Genomic DNA, 20606 nt, shown 5'->3' on the forward strand with positions numbered 1-20606 from the left:
GGACTGCAACGGCCATCGATACATTTTAATGCAAATGAAAGTACATCATAATCGTGCAAGAGAACGTTTATGCAATTGCATTAGTATTAACAATCGTAAAAAAGTTACGTGATCTTAATTATAGAGAATATTACTCCTAAAAATGAGACCCAAAGAGAAGATATTAATAGACACAAAAGAAATTTGTGAATTTTAATGCAACAGTGCACTTTCCCGAGGGTAGGAATTGGGTGGAAGTAAGAGGAATAAAGGATCCAAAAGACACACAGAAATATTACTTTGTGTATCATTCATATATATACAGAATTCAAACTCAGTAGATTCTTCTTCACCTAAAACACCCAAATTCAATTGATTATGGGTTGAAGATGATTTTCCCACACTTGCATTTCCAACTCATGGGCTTGTAGTTGGAGTTGTCATCGCCTCTTGCATATGCAATATTTGAGGCTGTGGAAAAGTTTCTGTTCCGATTTTGTACTTGGGGATTCGAAGGGACCTGAATTGCCTCACAGTGCCCACATGTGCTGCACCTTCTCTCACACCTTGGAGGCCTTGATCCTATCTGAGCACTCAAAATTGCCTTATCTTCTCTTACCGTCTAGTTAAAGAAGCAAACAAAAATATTAGTCATTACTTTCCCTTACCACAATCCTTTTTTGACAAAAAAAATTTCAGAGTCCAATTCTCACCTGGGAAAATGGTTCGGATAGTGATCTACCTGCATAACACAAAGAAGCAAATTACCTTTCAAGTTGCAAACATGGTTTATCATTTTGAAACTGAACAGTGACATACTAGTATTTATTACCTTCAGCTGTGAGTCTCAGCTTATCGGAGCTCAAAATGAGAAAGAGAAGAGAAATGGCAACGTAGCAAAGTGTACCGCTGCAAATGAAATTGCGACTCCGTCTACACCCCATTTCAGAGAGAGAGAGAATTTATAAAAAGAACGCAAAGTGGAGTAGGAGAAATGGAGAACAAGAAGACAGAAATAAAGAGTGTGAGGGAGGGAATGAGAGTAAATAGGCAAGTTTTGCGGAATTAAAGAGAAAATGAATGTGTAAAGTATGGTGTAAGCAAGGCCAGTAACTGAACGATAATTCCCTACCCACCAATCTCTCTCAATGAGATTTTTGAGGTGATGGAACGCTGATAGACAAATAAGAAAATGCAGAGAAAGCCGAATGAAAAGAAAGCAAACAACTCATCCCGAAAAGGGAAAGCACTTAACCTCGTTTTCTGAGCCTCTAACAAAACTACACAACCAAGAAAAAAATGATAAGAGGAAAGAGACCCAATAGACCCAGCACAGCAAGAAGCTGAGATTAAAGACAAGAAGCAAACCAAGACGGCAAAAAACCACAAACCCCATATATATATAAGGGACAAGTTCACACTAACAGAGATGCATATATACAGCTGTAGATTATGGGTCTTCGCTTTCTACTATTACTACTTTTTATTTATTTTCAACATTTTTTGGGATTTCTTGTAGTTTTTGGACTGAACAATCTAGCCTAATCACGCCACACCTACCTATCTATCTATATGTAGTATATGTGACGCTAGAAAAAGAATGAACAAATTATCCACCATGGCATCTCTTCCCATCCTCATTACGTAATGACACATCACGTTTTGGATCGAATGCATCATTCTTTTCAGAGAGCATTGGTGATTGAGTAATTGGAACTTGTTCGACAGGGTATGATTAGTTCCAATGTACACCTGATAGTCCCAAGGTTGGTCTGGGATTTTATATATATTCTGAGGTCAACATATTACGTGAAAATCAAAGGTATTAAATATATATGTATATATATATATATATATAGTTTTAAGTTAATGAAAATTCTAAGATTGAATTGAATCTACTAATTAACAAGTACTAATTGTCTAAACTCTTAGAGCTCAACTGATATATTTTTTAGTATTTTAAACAAAAACATCTAGGCTTTGAATTTTCCTACCTCCAATTATCAATATTTTAAAAAACAACATACTCATTAATGTATGTCCAAAATTAACAATTTGAGTTTGACAGTTAACATCATCATAATAATAATCACCACAATCCAAATCAATAAAAGAAAAAAAAAACAACATAAGAATTTTAGTAAAGAAGTAGAGAACTTAAAAAAAATCAAAATAAAAACCACTCTAAAAATAATAATAATGTTGATGATAATAATAACAACTACAATCCAAATCAAGGGTGGCATCTTCAAATGGGAGGTGAGTCTCTTGTTTATAGGGTACTTAAAGCTAAATATTTCCCAACAAGTGATTTTATTCATGCTTCGATTGAACACAACCCTTCTTATACATGGAGGAGTTTAATTTTTGCCCAAAGCTTAGTCATTGAAGGCATGCAATGGAGAGTTGGTAATGGAGCAAATATCAAGATTTGGATAAGTGGCTGCCAGGGGTATCATCTCATAAAGTACTTTCTCCAAGGTTGTTTTTGAGTGCTGATATGAATGTTGCTGACTTGATTGACTCAGGAATAACAAGGTGGAAAACTGAAGAGATTGACAAGCTCTTTATTCCTCATGAAGCCAAATTGATCAAGAGTATTCCCTTGAGTGCTGCTCTAGCTACCATCGGATGAAATGGTTTGGGCTGAAACTTCTAATGGAAATTTCACTGTTAGGAGTGCTTATAAATTAGCGGTTAATTTGTTTACATTTGCAACCTGTGGAACTACTTCTGATGGTAGTTCATTGAAGAAGTTTTGAAAGAAAATTTGGTCTTTGCCCATTCCCCATAAGGTGTGACACTTTTGTTGGCGTGCTTGTCGTGATACTTTACCAACCAAAGTCAAGTTAAGAAGGCGTAAAGTGATTGCAAAAGATATGTGTATTTGATGTCATGAAGAGACTGAGACGAATGGACACATTTTTTGGAGCTGTCCGAAAGCACAAGAAACTTAGGTTGCTTCAAAATTACAACTACTTCCTTTGGATGTTCATCTTGGTTCTTTTATGGACTTGTTATGTTTTGTCAAGATGACTAATACAGCAGGAGAGGAAAAATGTTCACAGCTTGTATCAAATGCTCGGGCACTCTGGAGTAACCGAAGTGAAATTCTCCATGGAGGTGAAGGCAAAACAGGTCCAACCATGGCTCTTTGGACAGTAAATTACTTTCAAGAGTACCGGTCTGTAGTGGATTCATGCCTTCATGCTACATTAGATCCGATTCAGCACCTACCTGACGCACAACAAGAGCCTTTGCTCTCAACTTGGCTTCCTCCTTCAGGAGGTTTGTTTAAAATCAATGCAGATGGGGTTCTTTTTTCATCAAAGAAGCAAGCTAGGATTGGTGTTATGATAAGAGATGTTGAAGGCAGATTAAAGGCAGCTTTGTGAAGAAAGATTAAAGCTCCATTGTGGTCACTCGAAGTTGAAGCTAAGGCCTATGAGGCTGGTTTGTTGCTAGCAAGGCATTTGGGGCTGCGAGATGTGGTGTTGGAAGGTGATTCCTTGATAATCTCTAATGCTCTCAAGCAATTTACACTATCATCCATTTCTGTTGATGCTATTGTGGAAGGCATTCATGAGTTAGGTACTGAAATTGGTGTTGTTAATTTTTCTCATGTACGCAGGATTGGCAATAAGCTAGCCCATATTTGAACAAGACAAGGTTAAAACCTTGTCAATGATGTAATTTAGATTGAAGAGATTCCTTGCTGTATTCAGCAAGCTCTTATCTTGGATGTATTTGTATTGTGATGTTGTTATAATAATAGTTTCAATGTGTTTTCTATCAAAAAACAAAAAAAAAAAACAAAACAAAAACAAAAAAACAATAGAAAAATAAACAATGTAGGGGGGTGTTCCCACATGGTGAACAGTGACCGAGGAAGGCAATAAAAGCAATGATTTAAAGGTTCTTGGCCAAGCCCAAGTCTTGAGATCATAGGCTCGAGGACTAAGCAGGGCCGCAAAGTGACTTCAGTTTGCTTATCGAGATAGACCGAGGGACCTTCTGCTAAGGGTGGTGTCAACAGTAGAGCCAAGTATAGGGACATTTCTTAGAATCATCACCGAAGATCCAAAATTAAGAGACAACACAAAGCTTAGAGTAAGGGTTACCTCCGCATTAATTAGGTATTTCTACCTAATGTCTGCCACATTAAATGGTGAATGACCAACTTGAATAGCATGAACACTCCAAAAGTCTTCTTTCATGATCAAAAAGCAAGAGAAGAAGAGTCTAATGGGACAAGCATCCTCTAACATCCAGCAAGATAATCCATAGTTGGAGAGGAATGAGCTGGGAGGATAAAAGGTGGACCTTCCCATGAGGGAAAGGGATCTTACTTTTGAGAGAGAGAGAGAGAGAGAGAGAGAGAGAGAGAGAGAGAGAGAGAGAGAGAGAGAGAGAGAGAGAGAGAGAGAGAGAGAGAGAGAGAATTTTTTTTTTTTTTTTTTTTTTGTAATAAAGTGGAGAACTTATATATATATATATATATCTTCAAAATAAAAACCACTCCAAAAATAAGCAATTCATGAATGCAAAATTTTATTATAGAAAAAACTGTAGGGGTATTGGGCCTAGGAGCTCATTATCTATGTATATATTGGGCCTAGGGCCCAATCCGAGGACATGAAGTTGTCCAAAGAAGGAGTAAACATTATCAGGGGAGTCCATGTTAGTAAATGAAAAAGTTAGTTTTGGTCATAAGAGCTCACGAGGGTGGTCTGAGGATGAATGCCTCCTCAGCTGACCAAAGCCGAGGTCCAAAGGGGTGGTCTACTATCTAAGGGAACATTCTAGGAAATTCTATTGATACCAATAAGCATTACGGAAACATAAGACAGAGGGGAGTCCTAAAATATATAAAGAGAAAGTTGCTACCACCGCATTGAATGCTCTGCAACTAACTTTCTAGCCGTAATAATGTGGAAGTGATACCTGAACAGTGGTTTTCAACCTTATAGCTACTACACAAAAACTTCAAGAATGTTCTGATGGGACAAGTATCAACACCAATCATCTGCCTTGCACATGGAAGGTAGAAATGAGAGGGGAAGATAGTATAAAAGAAGAAGGACGCAATGAGAGAGGGGGATCGAGAAATTAAGATAAAAATATTGTAACAGTCAAGAACTGAGTCTGTAATTAAACTTAAGAGAAATATATAAGAATTGATCTTCTTGGACTTTGCCGATGACAATTTTCTTTAGTTAAAATTAGTTTATCTTCCTTTCTTGCTACCTGAATCCATTTCACTCATTGTCCAACTCATTAAAGCCCAATTTTCCAACCTACTCTCTGCAAATTCATTGTATTGGAATTTTTGGGTCTAAGTTCATCCATCACTTGAGATAGGGACTCAAATTGCGTCCTTACAAAAACAATTATAATTAATTTATACTCACAAAACCTTTATATATTAAACTTGACTTCTAACTTTAGCAAGCAAATTGTTTGCCTCCCATTGCAATAGCCCTAAAATTTTGGAATCCTTATACGGAACTTGACAAAATTATAATTTTGACCTCTTAAAGCTTAGAATAATTTTTAATTTAGCTCTCAAATTTGATACTATTTTCATATAGGTCATGTTGTTAATTTCCATTAGTAATCTAATTAAGATTGAGATAGTTTGATTGCCTGGGATTGTTTGGCTGGTGGTAGATATTGGAATTGACACTTAATTCCTTAGTTGGTGCTAGCCTATTTTTCTTTTTAGTCTCATCATTAAAAAGTATATGTATGTCAACTTTTCGCTAGACATATAGGCGAAATTTTTTTAGTTTGATTAACGAATGCCCTTAGGGCATTTAGTAATGAAAATTTTTAGAGAATTTTTAATACTGCTTTTATGAATACAAAAAACTGTCAACAAAAGTATTTACTTTTTTCTTTTCATATACAAAGTTTCTAAAAATGTTTTCTATACCAATATCCCATTCATTAACTTTTCTCAAAATCTTAACAAAAGTAGAGGAAGAGATCAATGCTCATTTTTTTTTTCCTTTTTTAACTTTTAGGGATTAAAAACACTCGTTTGAAATTTTAGGACCATACTTCAAGGTCAAAGTGTATATTTCACCCATGTTTTTTTTTTTTTTTGGGTATTTCACTCATGTTCGATATTTCTATTTTGTGGAATCTAGCCGTCAGTGAATAAAATGCTTATATATCTATAGACGAAAGCAGGGAGGGTCTTCCATTCTTCCTGATGTTTCATTGAAAATAATAATAATAATAATAATAAACAATTAGAGAACAGAGAAAGAGGGATATATAGAGAAGAGGAAGTTGTGAATCCCTCTTTGTCAGAAACGTGAAACCTCACAGATTCCAGCCAAAAACTTACCTCTATACATGTCTGTCTGTACTCAATAGACCTATATTCATATTGTGATTAACATTGCAGCTCTGCTTAGACTTACGTCCGATCTCCTAAACGAGCCCCCTCAGATAATCTCAATTCTAACTTAAAATTTCAAGTTTCATCCACATTTTAACTTATACATTCTAATTCTAATTTGGTTTATTTGGATTCCCAGGGTTGTAGTGCGAGTCCGTTGTCCGATTATAACCTGTTCGTATGGAGCAACACCCAAACGGAGCCTATGATCCAATTGAAATATGTTAGGAAATTAAATTAAGTCATTTGGCTGAATTTTTATTTTTTGAGTTTGAAATTATATATTATGATTATTTATCAATACGAGTTAAGATAGTGGGTGATTGCAATGTTTAATTATTGCACTTTGCCAATGAAATCTTAATTGCACTTTGGTATATGATAACAAATGAGAGAAATTTGTTGTCCATATATAAGGGGTAAAGAAAAAAAAAAAAAAAAGGAAGAAAGAAAGAAAGCAGAAGCAAGTGCTTCATCACTATAATATCGTATCGGCTAGTAAAATGCTGACAGATTTAGGAAAAAACACTTTTGAGGTTGGATTTTATTGACGATTGTTAAAGCCTAAAATCATCATCTCTGCTAGCAATGCATTACAATTCTTATGACAACTGCAGAAGTACTAAACAATTGGAAGATATATCTGCGCTGCGCGCATTTCTGTTGTTGTGTTTTCTCATTTTGTTCCATCCTTTTGTTGTTTATATTTTACCATTCTTTGCCTACATTTTACGGCTTAGCCTCTCTGTCTCTGGAATTTGCTTTCCTCCTCCTTTTGTTCTAAGTAAAGTTTTACATCAAGGGAAATTCAAGTAATCAGGAAGGATTCTTGTAGAGAATCACAATTCATGTTGAAAGGGAAATAGAAAAATAATAGGGAAGGGTCCTTCTTTTTGCGCAGTTATAAAACAATTGTAGGTAGTGCCACAAGTAATATAGTTATGTATTATTGTTGTTGTTTTTTCTCTTTCACGGACAAATAGGAATGCTATTAGGATGAATAAAATTGCATTGGGACCTATCGCAATAGTGCAGTGAGGTTTAGAGCTAAAAGATCAGATTATTGCTGCAATGACATCATGGGAAGGAGAATTCAATGAGCTAGAAAGGGGGAACACGGTGAGTATGGATGGACAAAGTGGAAACTCAACATAGTTTTGGTGATGTTTTCTTTGCTTTGTTGACTGTTTCTCAAAGTTTCTGTACTTGTTATTTTTTTCTCTGGTTGTTGTATCCGGTAGTCGCTTATATTCCTTTTTGCTTGTAGTTTTTTCTCTGCGAGACACAGTATGGTTGGGTTGTTCCCAATCAGATTCTAGCCCAGGTTATATCCTTTTAACTTAATTTTTTTTGTATTCTCTACATTTAGAAGTTTGTTGCATTGATAACATGATTTGACAATTGCACATCTTTGATGGACTGAATTTCGTTGAGCATATCGTTGGATTGGTTTGTCTTTTCACATCTTAACTATGGACCCAGCAGGTAATTTTTGGAGAGAAAAGAACAGCCAACATCAAATGGTTGATATAAGTCCACAACTCCACATAAATTTCTTTGAAGGAGTTAAAAATAATAGTTGGATCAATACTAAAGTACCAAAGAGGTGACTGTTGCAGGGAGATTGTGCAGGGTTAACCATACTTACATGAATTTGATCTACATATTTAGTGGGGTAGACTTCTAGTTGCCAAGTACTATCAATCAAGATTCATGCTTGACCTCTCTCCTGCCACTAATTGGCCTTTGCAGAAACTTGGGATCAGCTTATTGAGGTTAATCTGTGACAGACCATTACAATTGTCCAGATGTTAAACGGAGTGCCTTCCAATTGTAATGTCACGATACCTTTCAATCTTAACTTTCTTTATCATGCTAAATCTACAATAGCTAAAAGGATGTGTTAGAAATTGGTGTACATATTCTTGTATTGAAATGACAATCTTTTCAGCTTTGCTTTCTGTCTTTCTATTATGGTGTTGTAGATGTTTTCCAACTTCCTAGATACATATTTTTTTCTTTTTGTTTTTATGGTTGTAGTTTATGCTATTGAAACTTGGATACTTTTGAATTGTGTATGTGTGTGTTTCTCATGAAAATGGTTAATGTAATCTATCATGATGGCATGCTATGCATGGATATCATTTTATTCAGGATCTAAGGCCACCCTGCCATATGCATCTACAATTTTGACATCCATTCAGGTCTTATTCCAATAACACAAATTAACATTTCTTTCTCTCCATCCATAATACACCCTTACTGATACACAAATTACTGTAGTCACTTCTCACTGCTCCAAAACCAGCTAGTTTTGCAAATCCCCAGGCTGCTCAGATGTATCAGCATGACGTTCAAGCTTATTAAAAGTTTGTAATTTATCATCATGATGTTTATTCAATTACTTACTAAATATGTTGCCCCAAATAGTTAAATACAATAGTATAGGCCAATAATCGTTAGTTCACAGCAGAGTTGGCATACATTTTCAATAAGGGTCCGGTTAATGTGTGCCCTTAGGGCACACATTAAACTTTCTATTTTTAGAAACATTTTTTCAGGAATTGAAAAAATGGTCATTACTTTTTCAATTCTTGAGAAAATTTTTTTCAAAAATGTTTAATAAATATCTGATGAATACATTTACATGTATATGTACTACAAGTATGTAGAAGAGATATCCCTCTGCAGAATGAGAGTTAGTCAAGAAAGAACTCAGTCCCAACTCCCATAGTCTTATTGCTTTGAGCTAGCACAAAATTATGGGGTTTGGAACTTGAGTCAATCTTAACCATATTGAATGCTAAGATATTCTGCCAAATAGTTTTTCTTCTCTACTCTTTCTGTTAGGACATATATGTTTTAACTTGATTAAAAACATATGTCACTTATTTATGTAAATTGGCTTATCCTTTGACAAAACACACTCTACTTGTAATTAGGTAGTTCTAGGTGTTTTTAATACTTCAAGAAACAATGTTTCAATGTCAAGTGTTGAAGTCATCAAATCTGTCCAAGAAAAAGCAAGCTGAAGTGCAAAGTTTTTAAAGCTCGACACCTTCTCGATAGCTACCTCGACACCTGGCTATCTGTCGAGCTCTTCAGCTGATTCTTATCGCAATCTCGATAGCTACTCGATCGATCGAGAAAGTTTCTGTCTCTTCGACACCTCCTCGATAGCTGCTATCTGTCAAGATTCATTAAATCTCGACACCTCCTAGACACCTCTCGATCGATCGAGGTTACGGAAAATCAGAATTTTCAGCTTTTTTATTTTTGGGCCAGACTTATGTATTTGAGTAGGGTTTCTTTTCTCACAACCCTAGACTTATATAAGGCTTATTTTAAAGGCCGTCACAGAAGAGAATACAAGGAGAACATATGCAAAAGGTGATTGATGCCTTATTCTCTCTGAAAGAAGCTACTGCGTCTTTGCCCTTAGGGTTTTGTAACCAAGTGCTTCTTGATCTTCATTGTTGATGAAGTGAAGAACTTTGCAGCCAACATTCTTCTTCCTTAAGTTGGTGAGTGAGTCACGTTTTGAGATTCGTGCAAAGGAGTTAGTCACGTACTGGGATCCGTGCAACAAAAAGGGTAGCGTTCATATATTGAAGAGTTCAGAGGTTCTGAAGCGGTAGAAGGTTTCTGCTGTGAGTTCATCTACGGGGATTGTAGAGTCTAGGGACAAAGCTTTTGTACTAGATCTGAAACTTCTCTTTTCTATAGTGGATTGCTTTTCGGGAAAGTTTCCCTCTAGGTTTTTTACTGTGAAACTGGTTGGTTTCATTGGTTTTCCTGGGTCATCATATCTTGTCTTATTTTATTTTTCCGCTGCATGATTTTGACATGATATTGATATTTTTTTGTTTTAACAAGTTTTATTAATAATAAATCTAATTAACAACTTGGGTTTAAAACTTGTTAATTCTATCAACCGGGGTCTATATTTCCCAACACTTTCAAACTACTCTACTATGATTTTTCTCTACTAATCTTGATGACTCTCACTATTGTTGTGTTGCTCTTGCTGTTGTATTGCTTTTTCTGAATGAGACCTACCCTTATTTATACACAAATTTGAGAACTTTCCAGCCTCTCTCTTCCTCTTACGCTGCACTAATCTATTATTGTAATACACTAATCCATGATTGTCCATTTTTCCTGTTGACTCCATTTTATCTGGGTCTAGGATGCAGCGGAGCAGGACCTACTCTTTTCTTTTGCCACTTTATGCCCATAACTGAATTTGATGCTCCTTCCTGTACCCTCTTCGTGTTTTGCGGCCTTTCCTTCCTTCTTTCCCTTTATTTTCCAAGTGCTCAGAACCTCCGATCTTTTATATCCTGAAAGTCTAGGACCTCCTGGGCTTGGTTCAATTCTTTGGGTAATTTAGTAGAAGCTCTTTTTTGTGGGCTTCCACTTTCTTCTACGTTTTTGGGCCATTCTTGGGCCCGATTTTGCTTTTCTCATGAGCTTCATGGTGAAGATTGTTTTCTCCTCCTTTTCTCAACTGTAGGTGACCAACAAACCTCTGTTTGCCTCATCCTAAGGTATTCTGTAGGGAGACCCCTTTTTTGGTCACTTTAGTCAAATTGGCCAAGATATGGGCCTAGTGGCCCCTTCAGTCCCTTTTTCTTTTGTCCTTCTTGGGCTTCCTCGGCTGGGCCTGGGGCTTCTTTCGCTGGCCCGGTATTGTTAAAATGGCATCATAAGGAACTTTTTTTTTTTTTTTTTTTTTTGAGAAGAAGCGTCATTAGGAACTTAGAATCATATCCATGCTTATGGATAAGAAAGATATGAACCATTTGTTATTTAAAGGCTGTAGCTTAGTGTGTTTTAATTATTTGCAATTGTCATAATGTGCATGGATAAGAACGCTTATCAACCCATAACTTATAGAACAGCTGCAGCTATCGATGTATACCATTATTGTGATGTGCATGTAAGAACCACCTCATATATATTTGTCTGGTTTAGGCAATGAACCACCGAAGTTATTCGCATTTGGCAGTACTATTAATTTATAATTTGTTGATTTGTGGGAATGCTGACCCTGGTTTGCGTGAGATCAAGACAGAAGGCTAAGAACACATGCTATCTATCTATATTTTCACTTTGTTCTAAAGAATTTACCTGAATCCTGAAGAACTAAATTGATTTTTAGGACACGCATAAAAAATCTACAACAGGGAAGAAATTAATCCATCGTTGATGTTCAAGTGATTTGTATGGAAAAGCTTAATGAAAAAAATAATGAATTATGAAAAAAATCTTCTAATTTTTAGCTAGCCTACACCTTAGAAAACCATTTGGTGAAAAACAGAGACTTTTCAAAGACAGGACTAACTAGGAATCCCCCTTAATATACCATTATTTCCTTTACGAGCTCCTTCCATCTAAGAGTTTTATTCATTGACGGATATATTTTTTAGTGACTATTCACCAATTAGCGTTTAGTCACGTCTTCACAAATATAGTCTTAATATATATATATATATATATATATCTATATTTTGAGAAACAAACACATACACACACAAGGAAGAGAGAAAATGATTTTAACACAAAGGCACACTACAACTTCACTTAAAAGCCATGGTAACTTTTAAGAAAATATGGGGCAAATTATACTACACACAACACACTCTCTTAAGTAATGTGAAACAATTACTTTTTTTTTTTTTTGAGAAATAAACACATACACATACACACACAAAATATACTCTTAATAAGATGAGTCTTTATCCATCACTCTTATTAATTAAGGGTCCAGTTAATGTATATTCTTAATTATAGCACATATTGATCCCATTTTTGGAAACATTTTATGGGATATCGAAAAAGCTATAAAAAAAAAAAAAAAAAAGTTAAGTTGTTTCATTTTTTCATAAAAAATTTTCTAAAATAATTTCTTAATGTATGTCCTAAGAATATATGTTAATAAAACCTTATTATTAAATACCGAAGATTTGTGCTTACATAGATCTAGAGATTGGTCAATCTGAGGCTAAAATACCACGTCTTTTGAGGTGCTCCGATCAATGTAGTCCAATCGGTTAGGTTTGGATGGAGATCAAAACAATTGAGGTGGACTGGACTGAGACATCTCACCCAGGACCAAGCGTTTGTTGATTTCATCTAGTCAACCGGATGTCTATGGAATTGGTTATGCCAAGTCCCAGCATAAGACCTACTAGGCTCGAGCCATGGCTGGTTCTATTTTGACCCCTCCAGGCTATAGAAACAATTACAATGATTAGGGTATATTCTTGGCTAGGTATTAACACTGGTTCTCTTTCTTTTTTTTTTTTTTTTTTTTTTTTTTTTCAGTAGAAAACGGCAGCATCTATATTTCATAACAAATCCAACACTTTGTACAAAGGGAAAGAGAGAGAAAGAGGGACAGTCACACTCTAATAAAAATAAGTCTTCCTTATTCTCTTTTAAAGCATTCACATTCGGTATTTTCAAACTATTCTATTTTACCATATCAAAAAGCTACTTTATCATTTATACCATACCATTTTACAATACACTTAACATTCCAACTTTTATTTTACCATACTACACATTAAAATAATATAAAATAAAATAAAAATATCCTCACTTCTCTCTCACAGAAAGCACACTCATTCAACCACAAGCAAACCCACTGATCAACCACACCATCACAACACGACCTCGTCGATCTTGCCACGACCTCACCAATCTCACCACGACCTCGCATGACCACACACGACCTCGTGGATCTCCACCACTGCACCCACGCCGTGAATCCGTGACCACGCCGAATCCAACCCAACTCTGGTGGCATGCTTTGAACGAGAGAGAGAGAGATGTGAGAGAGGGAGTGAGAATTGAGGATGAGAGAGAGAGAGAGAGAGAGAATATAATTAGCATACAGGTTGCTACAGTACCATCATAAAAGTAAGACGGTACTATAGCGGTATTGTAAAAAAATTTACAAGTAGCAAACCAGATGTTGGGCTTGTTTGGTGCATTAATGCTAAAATTCTCTTACATATACCATTTGCAATACCAAATGCGAATGCTCACAAACCTAGCTACCTAAAGGTTGCATAGCTCAAGTACAAGACTTAGTAACAAAAATGCTTCCAATGAGCTAAAGCCTAATCTCTTGCTGCGCCTAATGTTAGGTGCTTATGGTGAAGCATATTAGAGAAAAGCAAGAGGCTATTTAGTTAGCTAAAAAAAGTTGTGTTTTTTATTTTCATTTTTAGTAGGACCCATAACGAAAAGAAAGAAAAAAAAAGTTTGGTTTAAGAATTTGAACTCAATTGTTATTTTTAGTATACGAAAAATGAAAACACATTTTCAACGTTTTCATTTTTATAGAAAACGAATACAATGATGATTTCGTAAATATTGTGAAAATGCAAAGGGCCTCACCTCTTGTAACATCCTCTCACATCAGACTCTAGTTGTTGGAATGAGTGAAAACAGTGTGTAAGTGAAAAAAAACAACTTAAAAAAAAAAAAAAAAAAACCAGTGCCAAATCCGTGCATGATGTATTTTAAATTCAAATTGTGTATTCAAAATAACTTACCAAACACCCTCAAATGTAAAAATAGATTATTTTTTCTATATTCAATTCTAAGATTTAAATACAGAAAAATGAAAATGAAAAGTGAATATACTACCTTTTACAAAATAGGCTTTAAATATCGCAAAAGTATGTGCTTGTCTGTTCACTATTCTTAATTTGTTAATAATAATAGCTATACAATTATACATGTAAGATTAATTTGTTAATAATAATAGCTATACAATTATACAATAGTTTGCATAATCTATTTGATTATTTGTTACTCATAAGTTTTTGCTTGACTCTGTCGGCCACGCGTCAACGCAAATTAAAAGATCAAGAAAGCAATAATGAGAAACTTATTTAAAGACTTTTCATTAAGAAAAATGTTAAAGATATTATCAATTTTATTATAAAAATAAGAGTAATGTTACATGCACAAATTATTTTACAACATTTTTACAAACTATTGACGTGACAAATTCTTATTAGTTTTAATATGGGTCTACTACTAACATCACATTTATGTTTACCAATAATTATTTGAAAATTACTAAAACCACATCTGTAAAAATATTGTTAAATAGTTTGTGTCTGTTGCATTACTCTAAAAATAATAGTAAAATGGACTATGGAATAAACGTGATTAATTGATATAATATCAATAGTATAATAATAAAAATTTTAATTAGTTTTTACTGCATGTTTTCGAATTAATATGTCAATTTGTAAAGTATATGTGGTAAAATTAATTACTATATAATTAATGCGAGCTATTGTAAGGGTAGTAGAGTAGATAGTAGGGACTAGGGCTAAGAGGGGCCAGCTTGAGTCAAGGGAAAATGTTATTTTATAGTATTGTGATATTGTCAATTAAAAAGTTGAAATTAAAGAACCTTACTAGTGAGAAAGCTGGAGATTGGAAATATGTAGGACTTATAAGATATTAGATATATAACAGACTTGAGCCTATGATTATGATGGAATCTTAATAGTTCTAAGACAGATTGGCAATATGAAAGATTAAATCATGCCGAAAATACAACAAAAGGGAATGATTTTTTTTTTTTGGGTGCATATGCACTAAGTTATCTGATGGCTGGTACAAATTTATTAATTTTTAAGATAAACAGTGGGGAGGGAGGAGGTACTGTTCAAACCATAGATACGGAGTACATATAAGATACCATTATCATTGGGCACTTGAACCCAGATACAAATATTTTGCAGCATGTTATTGTCATGATTTAAAAATGAGAAAGATGTAATGAACCAGCAGAGACGCAAAGGAATCTTGTGCTGTTAGCATCACGTTTTAAACAGAAAAATCCCACCTCAATTCAAATCCATTTCACAACCTAGTTGATTTATCGACTAACAAGAACCTTACAAAATTTGATTCTGATTGGATAAAGATAGCACTGATCCTTATTCATTATGAAAGGGAAGCATTTATAATATTGTGAACATCATGTATTTCATAACCCATAAAGACAGAAATGAGATAGAGGAATGAGAATCTCATCAACGTTTTGCCCCGCTAGATGTCAAGTTCATCCTTCTTACTTCTTAGAAGGACTGAGACATATGACATTGACTGACTTGCTAAGAGTTAACACCAATTAGTATCACAATAATATTCTTCAATCGTTCTCAAAACTAAATACTCAATGATATGATTCTAAGTTCCTAATGACGCNAGAAAATAGCGGGGAGGAGTCCTTACGCCCACCATTTAAGAGGAAAAAGTTTTCTCCCAAATTTTGAGGACAAAACTAAAGAGAAAAAGTGGAAAGGGAATAGGTTTGATGTGAAATTATTCATCACTCTCTCCTTATTTATTAATATTGTTGTTGTTTTTTCTTCTTGTTTTTGGAAATGTTACTGCTGTTATGCTACTGCTTTTTATTATAAAAATGTTTATAATTTGATATAATAATAAATATAGTTGATGTGATTTCAACAATATAATAAAAAAATATTTGAATTACTTTTTTGTAATGAGTGACATATCAATATATAAAATTTGTGTAATAAATTTGTAGTATTTGTAGTACTATTTAAGGGGTCACTAGACTTAAAGAGTAAATACGTGGCAAATTCAATACCAAAATCAAAGGTATAATTGCACTCAAGATTATTTGGCTGCGATTCCTTTTCCTTGCACAAATTTCTTTGGGAATTGGGATAGCAGGTTTAGGAGGATCCTCATATTTTGGTCGGTCCAGCAGTACTGTATATATATAAAGAGAATTCGGAAGATGGGGCCGTCCAAACGAGTCCTTAAAACTGACAGGGAAAGACTTAAAGAGTTTTTGAAGCTAAAAGACAAACAGACCACCTTTCTCTTGCATAATTGAAAATGAAGGAATGGCATTGAATAGGGAAGGTATAAATGGGCCGTGTGCACAAGAGTGATAGTAATTTTCTGGGCCTTATCTGACGTTACGTTTGGTAGGAATGATGACCGTACTGATTAATTAGACGTAGTCAAGCCCAATCAATTTCAACACACGTCCCATTCTTGTGCTTAATTGTGGCCAAGTTAAGGATTTTTATTTATTTATATATTAATATTATTTTCTATAAACTGTTTAAATCTATATATGAGATATCTTCTTTTTGGTTAGAGATTGTTTCAATGCTGGTTATGGCTTTGCTGTTGTTGATATATATATATATATATATATAAGAGAGAGAGAGAGAGAGAGAGAGAGAGAGAGAGAGAGAATAAATGGAAGCTGATGCCTTATTTTCATAATTGGTTATATTAATCAATAAAATTGAGATTAAATTCTATAAGGACATGGTGTAAAATCCACGTTTTACCCCTTCAATCCTAATATGGCACATTATCTTACCACATATTTAAGAATAAACATAATCACACTCAATCAATTCTAATACCCATATATAAATCTAACCAAATTGGAAATCTATCAAGATGTATTGAATTTTAAGTAAAGTGCTGATGTGGCAATCACTTATTGAATGGTGTAAAACATGGGTTTTACATCCCATCCTTATAGAATTTAATCTCAAAGACAAATAGTGTTATTTTTTCTAACGACAATTAAATTTAATGCAACTATTTGTTTGAATTTAATTGAAAATTTTAAAATTTTACACCTAAATTTGACCCTTTTCTTTTGGGGGGGGGGGACTTGATTTTTGGAAAACTTTTATTTTTCTTGTATTTGTTTGCAACACTAACACATTTTCTATTGGGACAGACCCTAAATGAGAAATTTGTTTTTTGGACAATTTGGGAGCCTTAAATGGGAAAATAAACTCCTAATTTGGAAATCTGCACGAAAATTACATGGGAAAGCAACTACTTTGAGCGAAAAAACTAAATGTTATTTAGGAAAATTAAAAGTCAACATTCATTCAACAACAATCAATGGTTAGTTTGTGGAGAGAGATGTTACCATTTGAATGGTTTTTTTTTTTTTTTTTTTTTAGTTATGGTTTAAAATTTTATTTGTAGTGGTATGTTGGGAAAATGTTTGTGATTCTCATAATTACAAACTAGAAATAAATAAGTTGCCTAACACATTGTATATTCATGCATTTGGAGGAGAAGATGAATAATCAAAATTTATTGAGGGTTTGACTTACTTTCAGTACTTTTTAAAACATAATCTACTTTTATTTTAACGAGAGATTGTCACATCACCCACTAACTAAATAAAATGTGAGAATTAAAACTCACTACCACTCGTCATTGTATATTTAAAACAAAAAGACATATCTAGTTTAAAAAGTATTAAAAGTAAGTCAAATTCAATTTATTGTGCTCTCTGTATCTACAATATACAAATGATTATGACTTTGTAATGAAAGCAAAAACAAATTCTTTAGAACCACCATTTATTATAACGTTTTCTATAACTTACTAAAGTAATGAGATTAATGATAATTACTTATATATCATTTTTTTTTCTGCTACTCATATTCATAGTCAATTATATTAGAATTGTGATAAAAATTGTATTACAAAAGTTGTATACGTAAAAATTCTTAATAAAGTAAAAAATAAAACAAATTATGCTAATCTATTATTTAGCTTTCATCCATTCAAGCTGATGCTGACGTTTTATGGGAATCAGAAATTTATTAAAAAAGAAAAAGAAAAAGAAAAAACAACAATAACAATTAACATCAAAAGAAAGGGAAAGCCATTGAGCCAACCAATAAGGAGCCAAGCCATTCGTGCTTTCAAATCGATCAATGAATACGCATTGATGGGTCACACCTGCCTAGGCTGCGTAACACCATCAAAATCAACTTTCAATAATTTAGGGCTTTCAAATTGTTGACACTTCACCCGTGCTCTTGAAAGAATAATTAATTTCTTTTATCACTTTGCCAGAAGAAGAGGGAAAAACAGAAAAAATAAAGATTGCGAAGGAAAGAATTATAGTTCTTGAAGGGGGAAAAAACCCCTAGAACTAGCTGCAGCTTGTAAATGGGGGAATGGTAGAACTTACATTTCCTAATTCTTAGGTAGTAATATTTAGGGTCCATTTGGATAGAACTTATTTTGCTGAAATTAAAAATTGAAAACTAAAAAAATTGTAGCAAAATAATTTTTAAATATGTAAATAGTACCATGGAACTTATTTTTAATAAAAAAAACTGAAAAGTGGAGTTTGTGAGTCCCGTAAACAGTGCATGGGACCCACTGATTGACAGAAATGTCAAAAAAACAAAGCCAAATAGTACTCCACTGTTGCACTTGTCCCTTGAAACGCTTGTAGAAAGAAAAAAAAAAAAAAAGAATAAAAGGAAAAAGAAAAGCAAAATGCAAAAGCAAAACTCAAACATGGATCCAAATCCACACTTAGTCCTCCTAGCGTATTTCTAGCCGTGCCAAACATATGAAGGTTGTCTAGTGTCTAAGGTAGGATAGAGCACGAACTGAGTTGGGTTGGGTTTAGGCCTTACCCGCAACTCAACCCAATATCAAGACCTGAAATCTTGCTTGCTCACTCGTACCATAAAATGGTTGGGTCTGGTCACTTTCTCTCTCAAAATCAATTAAATTAAATTTAGTTATTTGTTTGAATTTAACTGTATCTATGTGTTTGAATTTAATTATAAAACCTAATGTATTGTATAAGTAATTTAGATAATATGTAACGTTGTGGGTTATAGTTAGTTCAATTGATAAAGTCTTATATTGTCAATAGCTGGACAGTGCTACCTTGGCTGTCTCAACTCACAAGGGATTTAGGAAGATGTCTGATGGGACAAGTACTCAAATAGTGGCTGGACGATCAACAAATGGAGGGCCAAGATCATCTAAATGGAGCTATATAATGTAAGAGACCCTCCAGGGAGAAGGGATTGGAAAATATGTAGAGAACACACTGTAGCAACAAGAACTGAAATTGTATCCAAGTCCAAAAGAACTAAATTTAAGAATCATTCTTCTCGGACTTCGCCAAGGAAGGATTTCCTTGCTTTAAACTTGTCTTTCTTTGCTTTCTTAATATCTTTTATTCATTATGCGCATTGCCTGATCCATTGAGACCTAGCTTTTAAGCCCACTCTCTACAAATTTATTGTGTTGGGCTCTTTGGGCCTGAATCCTTCTACCCTTTGGGCTCAAGAACCAAAACCATGCCCTTACAATAACATTGAATTTAAATATTTAATTTTTTAAAGTTATTTAATTTTATTTTAGATGTGATCAGATTTGAAGATAGCATCCACTCCATAATTATTGTGCTTTATCATCAAACTAATACACTATTTAATTTTTTTATATCATCATGATTCAGACTCTAATCCTTTATTCAATAATAAAAGACTTTACTTGTTGATATATAAAATATTTCATATGATTCAATTAGGAGATTTATAAACAAAACTTGAGAACTTTATAACAGTTATCAATTCAACCTGTGAAAAACCCCGGCCCCCCAAAGGAAAAGATCTTTAATTGCAACCACACATATTTGAAGATGACATGCATGCACAATTTTATCCTCCACATACATAATAAAATTTATAATAAAAAAAAAATGAAATCTATCAATTATATGCTCAAATTTTCTTACCAAAGTCAGCACATTTTCTGTGTCAAAGTTGGTCAGTCAAGTGGATTTCAAGATAAAGCCTCCAATAAGTAAACAACAATTTTGACAATTTTTCTCTCAATTACTTATAAGTTAGTATGATTTGTATATGATAAAAGTAATATCAGATATAAATAAAAATGATGTTGCTTTAATCATATTAATAACCCATTTTAATAATTGTAAAAAATATTATGTATCTATCTAGTATTACTCTAAGGCCTCTTTTGTTTTCTTTAATTGACCTACTAATTAATAATGCACAGATGGACGTATGACTGTCGAAGTGACTGATCTTTCAAATACTTCATTCTTTGCCGGTAATTGGGGTGGCTTGATTAGACTAACCAACAAAATTAGAACTTATCTAACAGGCTTCTAACGACGAATATGGTTCACAGGTTTCCTTTTCGTGTTCTTTTTCGAAACCTGTAGTGACAAAGATCACATGCAAACATACAAAACTAGACGTAGATGTGAATATTCAACCAAAAAGAAAAACGACGTAGATGTGAATAAAAAACAATTAGCTGCTCTCTTGTCCCTAACGGATATAATTTTGATATGATTATACCATTTTTTGAT

General features: G+C 33.8%; 1 protein-coding gene across 1 annotated transcript; it reads right to left on the minus strand.

Annotated features, from left to right (window-relative positions):
• On the minus strand, positions 1-1540 carry LOC112016118 (EPIDERMAL PATTERNING FACTOR-like protein 2). The gene is made up of 3 exons (XM_024048627.2): positions 812-1540; positions 693-721; positions 1-601 (listed from the first exon to the last, which is right to left on the minus strand). Exons 1-3 carry the CDS (start codon positions 921-923, stop codon positions 356-358), a joined length of 387 nt encoding a protein of 128 aa, XP_023904395.1. The 5' UTR covers positions 924-1540; the 3' UTR covers positions 1-355.
• Between the last annotated feature and the right edge of the window lie 19066 nt (positions 1541-20606).

This window comes from Quercus suber, unplaced genomic scaffold (genome assembly GCF_002906115.3).
Source record: "Quercus suber isolate HL8 unplaced genomic scaffold, Cork oak 2.0 scaffold_224, whole genome shotgun sequence".
NCBI lineage: Eukaryota > Viridiplantae > Streptophyta > Magnoliopsida > Fagales > Fagaceae > Quercus > Quercus suber.